This window comes from Crocodylus siamensis, chromosome 3, assembly GCF_052110815.1.
Source record: "Crocodylus siamensis isolate JL-2025a chromosome 3, ASM5211081v1, whole genome shotgun sequence".
Classification (NCBI taxonomy): domain Eukaryota; kingdom Metazoa; phylum Chordata; order Crocodylia; family Crocodylidae; genus Crocodylus; species Crocodylus siamensis.
In genome coordinates this window covers 84,436,443-84,451,521 of record NC_143397.1, presented here as the reverse complement: position 1 = coordinate 84,451,521, position 15,079 = coordinate 84,436,443, and the positions used below count along the sequence as shown (strand labels likewise).

General features: G+C 39.2%; 2 protein-coding genes across 6 annotated transcripts in view; both read right to left on the bottom strand.

Annotated features, from left to right (window-relative positions):
* The window catches only part of GKAP1 (G kinase anchoring protein 1), a 48,102-nt gene extending 47,413 nt beyond the window's left edge, over positions 1-689 (bottom strand). For all 4 annotated transcript variants that reach the window (XM_090038670.1, XM_090038674.1, XM_090038673.1 and 1 more), the window contains exon 1: positions 556-689. The gene's annotated coding sequence lies outside the window, so the exon portion shown is untranslated. The remainder of the gene's footprint in view (positions 1-555) is intronic.
* A 5,843-nt stretch (positions 690-6,532) lies between these two features.
* Positions 6,533-15,079, bottom strand: part of KIF27 (kinesin family member 27) — a 45,203-nt gene continuing 36,656 nt past the window's right edge. For both annotated transcript variants that reach the window (XM_090038668.1, XM_090038669.1), the window contains exons 16-18: positions 12,819-13,017; positions 10,887-11,051; positions 6,533-8,739 (exon numbers count right to left, since the gene is read on the bottom strand). In XM_090038668.1, the coding sequence (XP_089894794.1) occupies positions 8,264-8,739; positions 10,887-11,051; positions 12,819-13,017 (840 nt within the window). In that variant the 3' untranslated portion in view covers positions 6,533-8,263. The remainder of the gene's footprint in view (positions 8,740-10,886; positions 11,052-12,818; positions 13,018-15,079) is intronic.

The window sequence follows — 15,079 nt, the reverse complement described above, 5'->3', positions numbered from 1 at the left end:
GCCAGTTATGACACACAGCTGCACACCCCCATGCTCTAAAATGCAGTCACTACAACACACCCATGTGCACATAGACTCATAGGGTGTTAGGGGCTGGAAGGGACCACGGAAGACCACGGGTTCCAGCCCCCCCCCTCCCCAGGCAGGAAAGACAGCTGGGGTCTGGTGACCACAGCGAGGTGCCTGTCCAGTCTCCTCGAGTGCCCGCACAACCGCCCGCCACCAGTCACCACACAAGGCGCTGCGGTACAGCCACTTCTCCTCCCACCCAGAAGATCTGTGCCCGCAAAGCCCCTTGTCCCCGACGACTTAGCGGCTCCAAGGAGGGAGCTCATTTCCCCAGTCACAGCCCGTCGCTCCCACACGCGCAGCCCGTGGCACCCGCAGCCTCCGGGCAGCAGAGCAGCGGCAAGGGGAGGAGAAGCCCCGAGCGGGAGGAGCGACGCGGAACCAGCCCGCGGCCCCCGAGGTCTTCCCCGGTGCGGCCGGCCCTGACCCGCCCGGGACAAGCCCGACCCCAGGGGGCCCCAAACCGACACTAGCAGCGTCACTTACCGCCGCGCGCGGCCGTTTAACGGCTCCCCAGAAGTCTCTGGCCGCGCGACGCCGCCGGGGGGAGGGTGGGGCGGGGCTCTAGAGCGCGCGCCGTTGCCTCACCAGGTTTGTTTATTTACCTCACTCACTGGTTGGCTGCGGCTCGCACCTGCTCACTGCTCTAGATTCGCCGTGGAGACTACGGGCGCCGGGATGGCTCAAAATACTTCGCGAGCCGGGCAGCGCGGAGCTCGGGACTGGGCACTGCTGATGGCTAGTGCGCGATCATTTCGACCCGCCTCAAACATCCTACATTTGGATCACTTCGATTGTTGTCGATCTACATCCTGTGTGATCACTATCAGTCGAAGTGCTCAAAATGTAGGCTAATGTTTGAGGTAGGTCATTGTTGCAGCATTTGCAGAACCCAAGTCACCCTCAGAGAGTCTTGAGTGACTTTGGGGGTTTGCTGTCAGCACTTCCTTAGCACTGCTTGCCTCAAAATAAAGAAATGCTTCGACTTTGATGACCTAGTTCTTACTCATTATAGTGAGCAATAGAAAATGAAGAAGACAACTTATTTGCAGACTTATTTGCATAATTTTTCAGTATATGATGACAGTTGTTCAGCAAATAACAATCATTTTGAGCTTCCAATATGATCATTTCATATTTAAGACCTGGCAATGCTGTGGAAGGCCTGGCTGGAAGCAGCCTAGGCTCTAACACAGCTGTCCCACCTCCTAGGCCAATGCTTTGAGCTATCCTGTGGCAAGGACAGTAACCCGGGCACAGGCAGCCTCTGCAGATCAGGCAGGGGACAAGCAGCAGAGAGCCAAGAAGGGGCAGGGAGCAGAAAGCTGAGCAGCAGATCTGCCAGGCAGTGGAAGGTGGGCATGGTAGTCAGGGAGGGTCCAGGACTAATTGATGGCACACTTGCCAAAAAGATTGGCCTCCACAAATCCATCTTCTTTTCAGCCACAAATCCATCTTCTTTTCTTTCTCTTACACATTACTGAGCTTGTCTAGTACTGAAGTAGGCATTTATAAAGAGCCAAACCAGCACGCTCACATGTACCTCATTTCCTTCCAAAATATTAGAAGCTTGACTAGGGGTATTCCAAGAAGTATGGGAACCCCCGCGATATAGCTGTCCCTCCATTTTCTAAATTAAAAGCAAAGTAAAGAAAAATCACACACATACTTAAAATTACATCAGAAGAGACTAGTCAGATATTGAAAAAATACCCCAAACCCTATTATAGATCTAGAAAGTCAAAATACTCAGCTCCTTACATTTTAAAGTTCTGGATTTTGTCAAGATATTTCTCTCGCTATCTTAAGAAGTCAAGGCTTCTTTCTTTCTTTTTGATCTTTAGGGACAATTACTTTGTCTGGGTACTTAAATTGGGTTAGCTTTTCATTGTCAAATTTATCACTTTTTTCTCTTGTACAGTATTAATTTATAGCCCATATTTGCTGACACCCCATATACAGTATTTATATGAGAAATTTTACAAGTTTCCATTCATGTGACCTAGAGCAGTTAAAGAATCCTTTCCAGTTTTTTTTGTTTTTTTAGTTAAAAAACTGTATTTGGAAGGTTTTGTATTAATCCTATGCCTTTGTGACAGTGAAATCACATTTTCAAGAAGGTGATTTTTATGGCATATTTCACTGCTTACTTTCCCTTTACTATTTTTAAATATGTTTTAAAGATAGTTTTGGCAATGTTTTTAGTGGGGGGGGTTTGTGCCCATATTTCCTTCTGCCCACAAGGAGTGTCCCCTCCTCCCATAAAGGTTTGTATGCAATAGAAAACGTAAAGCTTTGTTTATGCTACATAATTATAGTCCAATTAGAGTTTCAATCAGGAAACTGTACCATTGTATCTTGCAGCTATGGAACTTGACCAATGTGGCACATGTGTTCAGTTGTATCACTTCCTTCACTATGTGTAATACATGTACCTATTCCATAAAACTCAGCACAGCTCAATCAAGCTACATTTGTAGGAACAGCTGTTCACTTTAAAAAATAAATCGACCACTATTCTCTATATTTAGACAAATTAAACATGATGTAGCATAAAACATTTGTATATATTGAAACAAAAGAGACCTTAAGAACGTATGAAGTACATCTTATAAAATAAATATCATGCATATGATCAATCATAGAAGTTTAAGCTTCTGAAAAGCATCAATAGTATAAGATATTCTGCACAGTACGGGGGGGAGTGGAATTAAAGAGGGGAGTGTAAGAGTGTCATTCACTTTGCTGAGAAGACCTCTGCAATATTGCAACTATATTGCTGGTATTTTCTGTCAGTATCAGTACTGGATTAATAAGTAACCTAATATAGCTGTAACAGTTGTGAGGGGAGTGTTAGGTGAAACTGGAAATGCAATTAAGCGCTGTGATTTCTTATAACATAGACAGGGGTTAATATGGTACAGTTCCAGCTGCACTCCTTACTCTTCACTCCTAACAGCTGTTCTTAACTCAAATAATCTTTTAAGATAAAAGTTTCTATCCTCATCTTTAACATAAAGAATTAGAAGTCTTGAAACATCTGTAAAAGTGTAATAATACTCACATTTCAGGGTTTAATAACTTGGCTCTTCATGTTTCCACAGTTTAAATTATCACCAAAGAATATGCCACAAAAATTTGCATTCTTAACCTTTGTTTCCTTGATAAAAAGTAAGCAGCTTTGTGATCAGTTACAAATAAGAACGTGTTAATAAAATCTATCTTTTTCTATTTTCCTTCAAGTAAACTTACATTTGAGCTAAAGTAATACATCAGACAGTAACAACATGACTAACAACTCTACACTTTGGGCAAAATTCATCCCGAAGCTGAGGGCAGTGAAGATTTTGGCACTCTGCTCCTCCTGTTACTAGAAACAAACCTATATCACATTTAATAGCAAAACTCCCCCCGACCTCTGAGGTCAGGATTCAGCTTTTAACAAATGGTTTGAGTAGTTTTAAGTGATGCATAGGTACTCATGCAAATGGGATGAAATGTCACCATTCATGTATATTCCTAGTAAAAGGAGTATAATGGAAAAGACAACTGATCTTACATACCAGTATCTTAGCCTTGCCAGCTGCCACCATGATATTCAGATACTATTATAAACAGAACATTTTTAATGAGTGCCAGTTCCCCCAGTCCCCTGCCCCCCGCCCCCCCCCACATATTTTTGGTTATTTTTAGCATTGACTTAACAGCCAAAACAAATGTTAATCAGTAGAACGATGACTTGGAAGACCACACTAAATTAAATCATCACATTGTTTTTACTCCTACATTGCATATTAGTGAAATGTCAATGTATGCCATAAATACTAAGTGAATGACATCAAGACTGGTATGTAAGACTGGAAGTAAGTCTTGTAGTTTGTCTTATTTTTTATTAGCAAAAACAAGGATGGGGGGAGAATACAAGAGTGTTTTGAGCAATTCAGCTTTGTTGAGCTATCATTTCACGCAAATCAGATTTTAATCATTATCTTTCAGTATCTATTCTTGACTCACTGTCTGCACTTGTAACCCCTTTTTCTGGCAGAACCTTTTTTTTTTGCTTTCATATTTAGATAGTCAAAGTCCATTTAAAACTACCATATTTGCCCAAATCTAAGACAACCCCCCCCAATAATTAGAATCTATACACAGAAAATTATAAATGTTATAATTTTCCATGTATAGAATCCAATTATTGGAGGGTGATGTTAAATTACCCCTCCCCCCCACCACTGCAGCAAAGTAAGCAGTAGCGGGGGGACAGGATAGATAAGAAATGGGGCAGATGGCCTGGCCTCCCCCTTCTACTCCTGCCCCTTGCCCCCCACACCCTTGCCACCTGCCCTTCCACCAATGCCTGCCACCTCCCCCACAACTCTTGCTCTTCGGCTGCCTGCTGTCCCCTGCCACTTGACCTCCACTGGTGCCTGCCCTGCCCAGTTACTTGCCCCCCATGCTGCCACTTATGCTATGTGGTAGCTCTAGCTCCATCTCTAGCCCAGGGCACTGAGCACACAGTGGCTCCAGCCCCTGCTCTGGGCACACAGCAGTGACCACTGCAGCGCCAACCTGGCCTACCCTGCCACATGATTCCTGACCTTCACCACATGATCCCTCATTCTTGCTGCAGTGTGATCACCAACCCACACCCCTGGCCTGGACCCTGGGACTATTACAGCTGCTGACTCCCAGCAGCAGTGGGGGAAATAATTTCAGTCCTGGCCCCAGCCTAGGACAAGCAATGGATCTGACTCCAGCTCCAGCCACAAGCTCAGCTGCATCTCCATCTGCTACTTGCTACTTGAATCCAAGGTGAAGCTTTTTCTCTTCCCATGTTGAATGGAGGGGAGAAAAAAAACCTTGTCTTGGATCCAAGTAAATATGGTAATTTCTCCCTTTTTATCTAGTATAGGGGTGGGGAAAATGGAGGATCTGGCCAGCAGCTGGACTCCATTTCCCAGAATTCCTTGCCCACATGGCATGGGTCTCCATGGAGACCCCAGCCACAGCTATGCTGTGATAGCAAGACTGAGGTTTATTTTCTGCCTACTTTGTAATAGAATTGTTTCTGCCTCATGCATGCTGTGCACATGTGTTCATGTATAGTCAAAATTAGATAGCCAGGGACAGGGAAGGGGTGCACAAGCTCCAGATTGCGGCTCTGCCCTGGCACTGATCAAGCTGCCCCAGCTGCAAGATCCTAGGGGCTCCAGAGTAGCCCCCTGCCCTGCCCTGCCAGCAGAGTTGGGGCCAGTCTTGTGCTAACCCCAGCCTTGTGCTATCACAGAGCAGCTGGGGTCTCCATGGAGACTAGCCCCAGCCATGTGGGCAGAGGCTGCTGGGAAATGGAGTCCACTGCCGGCTGGATCCCGCCCATGGGCTGGACTTTGTCCACCCCTAATTTAGCATAAAGCCATTCAATACATATACATGTATATATGTATGTATCTAGCTTTGACTATACATGAATACATGTACAGGCATACCTCGGAGATATTGTGGGTTCGGTTCCAGACCACCGCAATAAAGCGAATATCGCAATAAAGCGAGTCACATGAATTTTTTGGTTTCCCAGTGCATATAAAAGTTATGTTTACACTATACTGTAGTCTATTAAGTGTGCAATAGCATTATGTCTAAAAAAACAATGTACATACCTTAATTAAAAAATACTTTATTGCCAAAAAATGCTAACCGATGGAAAAATGGCGCCGATAGACCTGCTCAACACAGGGTTGCCACAAACCTTCAATTTGTAAAAAACGCAGTATCTGTGAAGCGCAATAAAGCGAAGCGCAATAAAACAAGGTATGCCTGTATACAGCATGCATAATGTAGAAACAATTCTACTACAAAGTAAGCAGAAAATAAACCTTTGAGATAGTGGAAAAAGTCCAATCACTGTGAGTAAGTGATTTTATCTATTATCCCTAGGGCTAGGTACAGACATTCAAAAAGCCTGAGGTGGGATTGATCTAAATTATGTGGTTTGATATAAGCAGTGTAGTTTAGATCAGTAGCAAACAGAACACACATTTGCCCCTTAGCTGAGGGGGAGGCAGAGGGTGCAAATCTTGGACTAGCTTCTGTCATTTGTAAATCAGTCTATGTATGCTAAACTTCTGTTATGGGTATTGACCAGTTTCTGATCACATACCAGTAAAAGTCTGATGTCTGCACCTGGCCTAGTAAGCCTTCCAATCCTACATAAAATTCCAGAGCAGCTAGTGATACCATCTCATGACCAAATAATCTTTCCTACACTTTACAGTGTTTTTAGGCAAGGGTAAGTTTTACTTCAAATGTATAAAATACAAAGCAAGACCAATCCAGATCTATTTAAATACCAGGTAATAGGGAAGTTTGAGGTATATAATACTACACATTCTGTCCCTTCAAGAGTTGTTTCACGTAGCTGATACTAAAATGTTGTAAAAGACCAGAAAAAAGCTGAATAATATGTTTACTTTTTGTTTATTGCTTTAGACAACATGCATTAAGTTATATGAATATTAAATATATTAATAAAAAAAATTAGTAAGACTCACAATTTATACTTACATTATAGTAAAAATATCCAAAACAAAACAAATACAAAATCCTCCAAATCCCATGAATTACAATTCAATATCATAATGGGAAATAACTAAGTTGAATTAATAAGGATGCAATTATCCTTAATTTTGCAGGGCTCTAAAACGGCTCATTAATATATTTCTAATGAAGTTTTGTGCAAACTATGCAGAAGAGACTAAAACTAAAATGGTAAGGTACTATCATGTTGCAACATGATCTCCTGACAGGGTCAAATTTGCTTTGTAAACAGGCTTTTAATGGAGTTCTTGTAATCAGTGGCCATGTGCCATATGCAGGAGGTCTTCTCTAAGAGATATCAGAAAGTAACTCAGTTCAGACTAGAACAATTTACTCTTGTTAAGTGCAGCAAATAATTCAGGCCAAAACTGTAAAATAGGAGTGCTTACTGTTAGACACTTAAAGTGGCCTGATTTTAAAGTTTTGAAACAAGGAGGACTTGGCATCCTTGAAAATCAGGGCATTTATTATATTTAAGAGTCTAAATATGAACTGAGGTGAAAAATACTTAGCAATTTTTTTTTAAAACCATGACTCCTGGCTTCAAGTCACCTCATCTATTAACCAGCTTCTTTTTCAAATATCACAGTCTTGTCACAAATATATGTATATTGAATATTTTGACTAAGAAATAAGATAATAACAAGCAATTATAAACCATAGGCCTGGGGAGGCTCCGAAACAGATCTGTAACTTAAAACAATGATTCACACTTCCTTCTAAATGAAAAGTTGTGAATGTTAAGTGACTGCATTAAACTGTCTCTTGACTTACCTAAAGATGCTAAGTTTGATGCCATAGTTTATCATTTCAGTAGAACATAAACATTACACTTCAAAGCTGCATAAGTGCAAGTCCTATATTAAAAATACAAAACAACAACAACACAAAAGGAATGTGAATTCGGTCTTAATTTCACAAATATGATTAACACTTCTCTTGCACAGATACCATAAGAAGGTTCATATAATGTAAAAGACATGTAAAGTCCCCTTGTAAAGTAGAAGACAAACATTTATCTTACGTGGTATAAACTCTTAAAATAATAGCAATTAAATACTGAGAGAAGAGAGTGAATATTTTCATGTTCCTTTCCAAGAACAAAGAATTAGTTTTAGATGCCAATTCTGATCATGCATAGGATGTATAAGATGCATAGAACTGATCAGGAAATAACTGAAATAGTAGGTGAAGGGCTAGTAGCCAAGTTTTCAAGTTCTGTGCTATGCCTCTAACAGAATAAGGTATGCCTTTGTATGTGGTTAAGCCAGAAAAATTAAATTATCTTGGTCTTTGACAACTATTGACTTCATTAATGCAATGCAAATTTTGCAACATGTGAAGGTACTCTTAAAGTGATTGTAAAAATACCAAGAAATGTAAACATTATTTAACTAGTTTCCTCAGGGCAACAACCTTTTTTGAAATGGTGTGCCAGTACCTGGTGGTTGTGATTCTGAAACAACGTGTGTGTAACAACTTGCTGGTGGCGTGCTTGAAACTGTAAAAACAATTGTTTGTTTATTCCAGCTGCTAATTCTGCCAGATAAGAATAAAGGAAACCTTATCGGTGGTTTCAGTAACATGTGTTGTTAAAGGCTCAGAATAACTCTCTCTTAAAATCATCAGATTTTCTGGACATATCAAAGGAATCTGCAGCAACAGAACTGACACCAGCTGCAAGGCTAGATCGCCTCAAAGATACTTCAGATGCAGGGATATGACGTAGTTCTCGGCGAGATAATTTTATTGGGGTTATTATTCCTTGTACTTCTTTGTGCATCTCAACTGTCTGAGGATGAGAAGATGGCTGAGAATAAGATTTTGAAGGCTGTACTTCATCTGTTCCTATATTGTTTTCACTACTTAGGAAACACCTTTTGCTGTGTCCTCTCTCTGCAACTTCTTCTCCAGGCTTGTATGAATTCTGCCATGTTCTTAAATTACTTGCTAGTTTGTCAGTTTCTTTAAATATCCCTCTTTGATTGTTACTTTCAGTCTTTGATATCCATTTGACTTCTTCTGAAGAGACTTCTGCTTCATCTTGGCTCAATGTCCTGTCACCAGCACCATGACCTAAAATAAAATTTCCCAGGAAGCAAATGATTAAGATAAAATGCTCATCGGTATCTCCAGGCAAAGAAGCATCATTATTTTACTGAATGTTATCCAGGAATCAGTTTTAGGGCAGTAATGAGATTAAGTTTGTAAAATTTCTATTATAATAATAATTCAGTATGTTTTGGCAAAATGCAACTAATTATTTCATATATAAGACTACTGCTTCTAATTATAACATTTATACAAAGTTTTTCACCATTTTAATTTTGGCACTTTAATTCCAGATGACCCTGAAACACACATCTAAATTATAAAAGGGCCAAATTTTCAAAATATGCTTAGCTATGCAGGAAAACATAAAATTCTGCATGTTTTGTTTTAAAGTGTACCCATGCATTTCTACACTTTCTTTTTAAATGTGGGTCAAAAAGTTGCCAGAAAAACAGGTGTTTGTGTAATAGAATAACGATAAATCCAAGAACAAATTAAAAGTAAGCATAATATTTAAACTAACATTACAAAAACAGTGAACTAACTGTATTACTTCTGGTGAAGATAGAAAATATTTTTCTCTCATTACTTGGCTAGGTCCAGTGTTTGAAGAAATTCTTGTCTTAAAATATGCACTTGCCTGCCAGCTAGACACCTCTAAAATAATTCTTCCCACACATTAGAATCAGACCTCTGGATATGCCTATATGGACTCTGTGTTGTTCCCAAGACTGCCACTGAAAAGTAAGTCCTGCCCACCCACTCTCGCTTTGCATATTCCAGATCCAGAATGTAAGAATACTCTGAGGATGCCCCACTCTGCAAGGATCAAGCAGGACAGATAGAGATTTTGAAAGCAGAGGGAAGTGACATCCCCAGAATGTCATTACTGCTGTATTTCCGGGGCTGGAGGATGTAAACCAGGAGTAGTAGGCAGATAGCCCCAAGATCAATGTGAAGCCAGTGTAGACAATGCATCTTTGTAAGGGTTTGTGTTACCCAAAGTTGTGGAGGTAAGACCAGGGAGAGTTGCTTGCAAGAGACATGAAGCAACCAGTAAAACAGGATGACAAAAATTGTATCACCACCACTCCCAAATCTAATTGTAAGAGGCTGAAATCTGTGCAGTTAGATATCAAGGACAATTACTTGTCCTATAATAGTAAGATAGGACACCCCTTCCAGTCTTAGGTCTTATGCTTCAGAAGTCTCCCAGGGTGCAGTTTTTGGTTTACTCTCTACTGGGCTGTACTATATTTTCTTATATACAATGCACACCTTTTCCACAAAAAACAGCTGCTGGAAATTGCAGTGCACATTACATATGAAAAATATGGTAAGAGCAAATTCTGCTGTTTATTGGGTAAGATGGAAAGTAAGATCAGCAAGGATCTACAGGGAGCAGACAAATGAGCAGGCTAAGTTCCCTAGCTACGGCTACTCTATTACTTACTACAAGGAAAAATCTTTTTTTCTTCATTCTGCCTTTCAAAAACAAAGGTGTGTATTGTATTTTAGGGTTTGTTGTATGGGATAAAATACAAGAATGTGTTTATCTGCAGTGTATAAACCACGGCATCTGGCACATCTGCATTTTTTCTGCTGTTAGGAAAAAAGTCTTCTATTTATTAGAACTGTGTGACACTCCATGGGGTACCTTTCAACGGAAAACACCTCCACAGCCAAGTGCTTAAAGAAACTATGGGGCTTGCCTTGGAGTTACTGGTATGCACAATTGGCTACCACATATTTACAAAAGGGGCTGGTATTCATTCAGCAACAACCTCCAGTAGAGTCAGTTACAATACCATTTGAAAGCTATCAGATAAGAAAGGAGGGAGTTCTACAAACTCTAGTGGTTTGAGACAGTTACTGACAATCTGCCTTAGAATCCAAAAAAGAGCAGATCAAAGTATTAATCAGATAGATAAGATTTAGTGTTAAAGCTCTGATGTATTACCAACTGCTGCATCTAGAAGCAAACACCTTCTTCCACTTGAGAGGGGTGATGCAATAAGTTTTTATGGATAACCCTTTGTTCAGTTAAAAATGAAATAATGGGAGCGCTATTTTGAGCAAATCTGCTCAAAAGTGAAAAGCTAAAGACCTCATGTTTTCCACTGAACACACTGCAAAAAGTTATATCTATTTTCTAATGCTAAAATACTTACACTTAGTTGGTGCCAACAGCTGATGAAATGGCTCTCCTACCAGTTCCTTCACTTTCTTCTTTAGATCCCTGCTGGTTTTCTTATAGAAAAATAAGTCTTTTTCCAGTTGCTGGACTTTACTGTCATACATTTTAAGGGTTTCTGCGATTCCTTCGCCATCTTGTTCTAAGACAACAAAGTTAATTTCAGCTTTGGCACATATTTTTGTGTATAAAAGTGAAAGGAGATTATACAAAGCTGGACAGATGACATCCTACATCTCACTAGCAGTTTGCTTCAAGAAGTTTAAAATTAATAAATTTTAACTGGCATTGCACTACATAACTAAGTCACCCATTGTAGCAGCAAGTCTAATCATAGATAAATCAAATCAGACGATATTTCTTAGAGTTCATTTTATATCAATAGAACATAAAGTACCAAAGACCAGAGACAGTTGGACTATGCCATGAAAATTAATTAAATCAACTATATAAAGAATGTCTAGTTTATCTCTGCCAGAATCCTTCTGGGTGGTTTTGTTTACTATTCGTATGTCTGGGGTTCCAATTCAGTGATGCATTGCTATGGCTGTATTCCAAATTACTTGCACTTAATACTGTATATATGCAGTGCATTTTTAAGAGGCATTTGTACTGTTTATATAATGTTTATATTACATGTGTTCAAATAATACAAATCTAGACATGCATACAAAGATACTTTAAAGTTGGCTTACTAGCAGTCTTTAGCAGACTACAGTAGTCTGGTCTAAGCAGGAAGCAGAGATTCTTACTTTATCTTAAGATGATCTTAAAGAGATCCACTTTGACAGTATTTGCATACTCTTTTTTGTAATTTTATATTTCAAAATGAGTTTTTCCATAATTACACTTTTTATTGTGACCACTTTGACTAGTTACAAAGTAGGACATGCAATAGACAGTGGTTGCAAAAAAGAAAAAAAAATGTATTGTTCTGTGTTTGCAGGTATAAGTGCCTAGATGTCAATGGTGGTCCTTTTTAAAAATCTATTGTCATTTACATTGTAAGTTATACTTCCTGATTTCTAAGGAAACTACACTTTGCACTGTTAATCAATTTCTTTGTATTCCTGATGATTAAAGTATCCGTATATTTTTTCACCCTTTGAATGCTTTTTCAGAGCACTCTTACATTTCCTGGAATAAACTGTCATCTAAACTGACGAAGAGAGAGAATTCAATGGTCATATAAAAATGTAAATGTTGGTCTTAAAAAAAAAAACTTGTATATTGAGAAGATTCCCTTCTCTCTCAAAAGACAGTCTTCCAAAATGTCAGCTATGTCGCGACAACAGAAGGTATAGTACATGATACTTACTAGGAGAAGTAAAGCATCCTTAAAGCATTGGACCCTAAATTCTTCTCCATTGTTTATAGACTTACATCAAGCCCTGTTCTTTTTATTAAAAAAAAAACCTAGTTCCATGCAAATGGACACTGATTCTGGGGGTACAATATAATATTGGGGTCTGAGTTTAAGGTGCTAAGGTACTCACAAATAAAAAGATCCCATAAAATTCTACAACAAGGTAAGTACATCTAAAGGGTCTCAAGTTAGAGGTTAGCCAGTATCTCAGGTCAGTTAGCACCTACTTCTGACAATCAACTTTAATGGAACTGGCTATTTTTATAACAAAATAAGTGGGACTCAATCCTTACATTTTCATTAACAGCATCAAATTCTTCCACATTTTAAAAAGGTTATTACTTAATCTGTTGTGTCTCATATTAAACTTTAACATTTGATGTTCTTTTACAAAGGACATGCATTCTATCAGAAAGTAGAATTAATAAAATTGCACAGCAAACTATGGCTACTCAAACATATGTATCAAGCATGAAGTTTTAGCTAAAAGACAATACTTCTTTTCAGTGTAGCAATACAACTTCCTCCAAAAGAAGCAAATACCTTTGAAATGATGCAATACTAACTGCATCTTTTGTTCGTGTTCTCTCTGCTGTAGGGTGAGTCGCCTATCACACTGCAGCTTTAGGTGTTCAAGTACAGATTCTAGTTCACGGATTATGTTATCTTGTTCTGTGACCTTCATCTCCAGCTCTTCAGTCTGCAGCTGTAACTTACGTTCAGCCTCACGTAAGCCAACAACCTAATAAAAATGTTAGAATCTTAAAAACCATCCCTAGACTTGGAAACAGGTTCGATTAATGATCTGATACTGTTTTGAATAAAAGATGATCTTGCATATTTTATTTTAATGCCTGACTGGAAACAAATAGATTAATGAAAACAGTATTTATAGACCCACAAATAATGTCTTTATAAACCACAAGTATTTTGGAAACAAAATGGCCTAGATTGTACATCCATACCAAAAAGTGAAAGTAACAATGCACTAGAATGAAGAATTTCATTTTGGAAACTAAGTTTTCATATTTTGCAAAATATATCCATATGACCTTAATAATAAGAATACAATAAATGTTGATACAATGTTGTCTTCCTGCTCTTATTAAAACCTGTAATAAAAGAGGTAGGTACTGCTTTTTTTATCTCAGGTTTACACTAAAAGTTAAGTGAGAACTTAAAAATGTTAACTTAGAACTTAAAAGGTGTTAACTGTCTGCATTATAAGCCTTCCACCAGCAGATAGTTGCTGCCACCAGAGTGTATTCACCAATGATTCTGGCAGCCTCACCCAACTCTGCAGTAGCAGATCTGCCAGCAGGGTACACAAGGTATCTACACAGGCCTCAGATGTAAAAAAAAAGGACTGCAGCAGCTGGCAAAGAACAGGCACTTCTATGCACACCCTCTGGCAGCTTCCCAATGGAAGCCTGCTGTCACTTACTGTTCTGCTGGCCACCAGGAAACAATGTTTGTATATCCACTTACAGTTTTAGCTGCAGAATATGAGCTCTGTGGGCAAAACTATGGAGTTACACCAGGCCACAGGTACCAATTTTAGTGCTAGTAATTTTAATATAAACCATCAGCTAGAGCTAGCCTCTCCCACTCAACTTAAGCCAGAAGAGTTCTTCAAAAAAATGGAAAACCCTTTTTTTTGATCTACCCTTAGCACATACAATCTTAAGAAATAGCTAGTAGCAATGACAACAAACTAGGGTCATAGGCTACATACATTATACCCATTCATATATGCCTTAGCCAAAAGACTTGCTCACCTGCCAGATTCCAGATTAAAACCCAGCAACTGCTCAAAATAAAAAATAACATTTGATCCCAACACAGCATGATGCTTATCCAGGAGTCAAAAAGTCTGTCTGCAGCCAGATTTTACTATCATACTAAAGATTTGCTCTTGCCATTTCCTAGCATTGTTCATTCATCTACTGATCATCTCCAGCACCTAGGATTAGCACTTAACAGTAACAACCAGATGATTATAACATTTCAATGTGCTCATAAATCCTCAGCTGAGGAAAGCAGAGACAAGATGTAGTGAAGTTGCCACTGCTCAAAACCAAGCAAAGAACTGAAGTGAAAAAAAAAAGATCAGAAGAAATGAGCTGCTCATTTGTCCTGCTATTGAGGGCAAAACCTTTGGTGGCTGAAACTAAAGGCAGGGTTGCAGAATCATGAGACTGACATTAAGGAAGGGGAGAGACAGGGGAGTAGGAGTTGAAAGGGATGGAAAGTGGGGGGAAATTATATTTTATAGAGGCAGTGAATTGGGGGTGAGAAGTAAGGTTGGGTTAGGGAGCTCTCTCTCCTAGATTAAAAGCAGCTAAGCAGGAATGAATAGGATGGGATGGATTATTCTGTATTTTGGGGAGAATTTGTTTAGGTATACTATCTTATTTTAATATAGAAGCTTGTTCTCTTCTATTGTAAACCACCCTAAGCCTTTTTTGGGAAGGTCAGCATATAAATCAAATAAAAAGCCACAATCACATTTATCTGTTTAAAAAGAACAATACTGTTGTTCTTTGGGGTGCAGAAAAGAATCAGGGACACAGGTAAGTAGATTCAAAGACCACTGATAACAATTAGCATTATCAGAAGATTGTAAAATCCTTTCACTGTTATTTGTTAAAGTTTTGTATTTCTCCTTAGCTGGAAAACAATACCTATATCAGATACTATGCTTGATCTGAGCCTTCAAGAGAATCTTCACCTCCTTAACTAAAACTAAACACTGTTAGGTTGGTGACATCTCAAGTGAAATAGACAAACCTGACCTATGAATA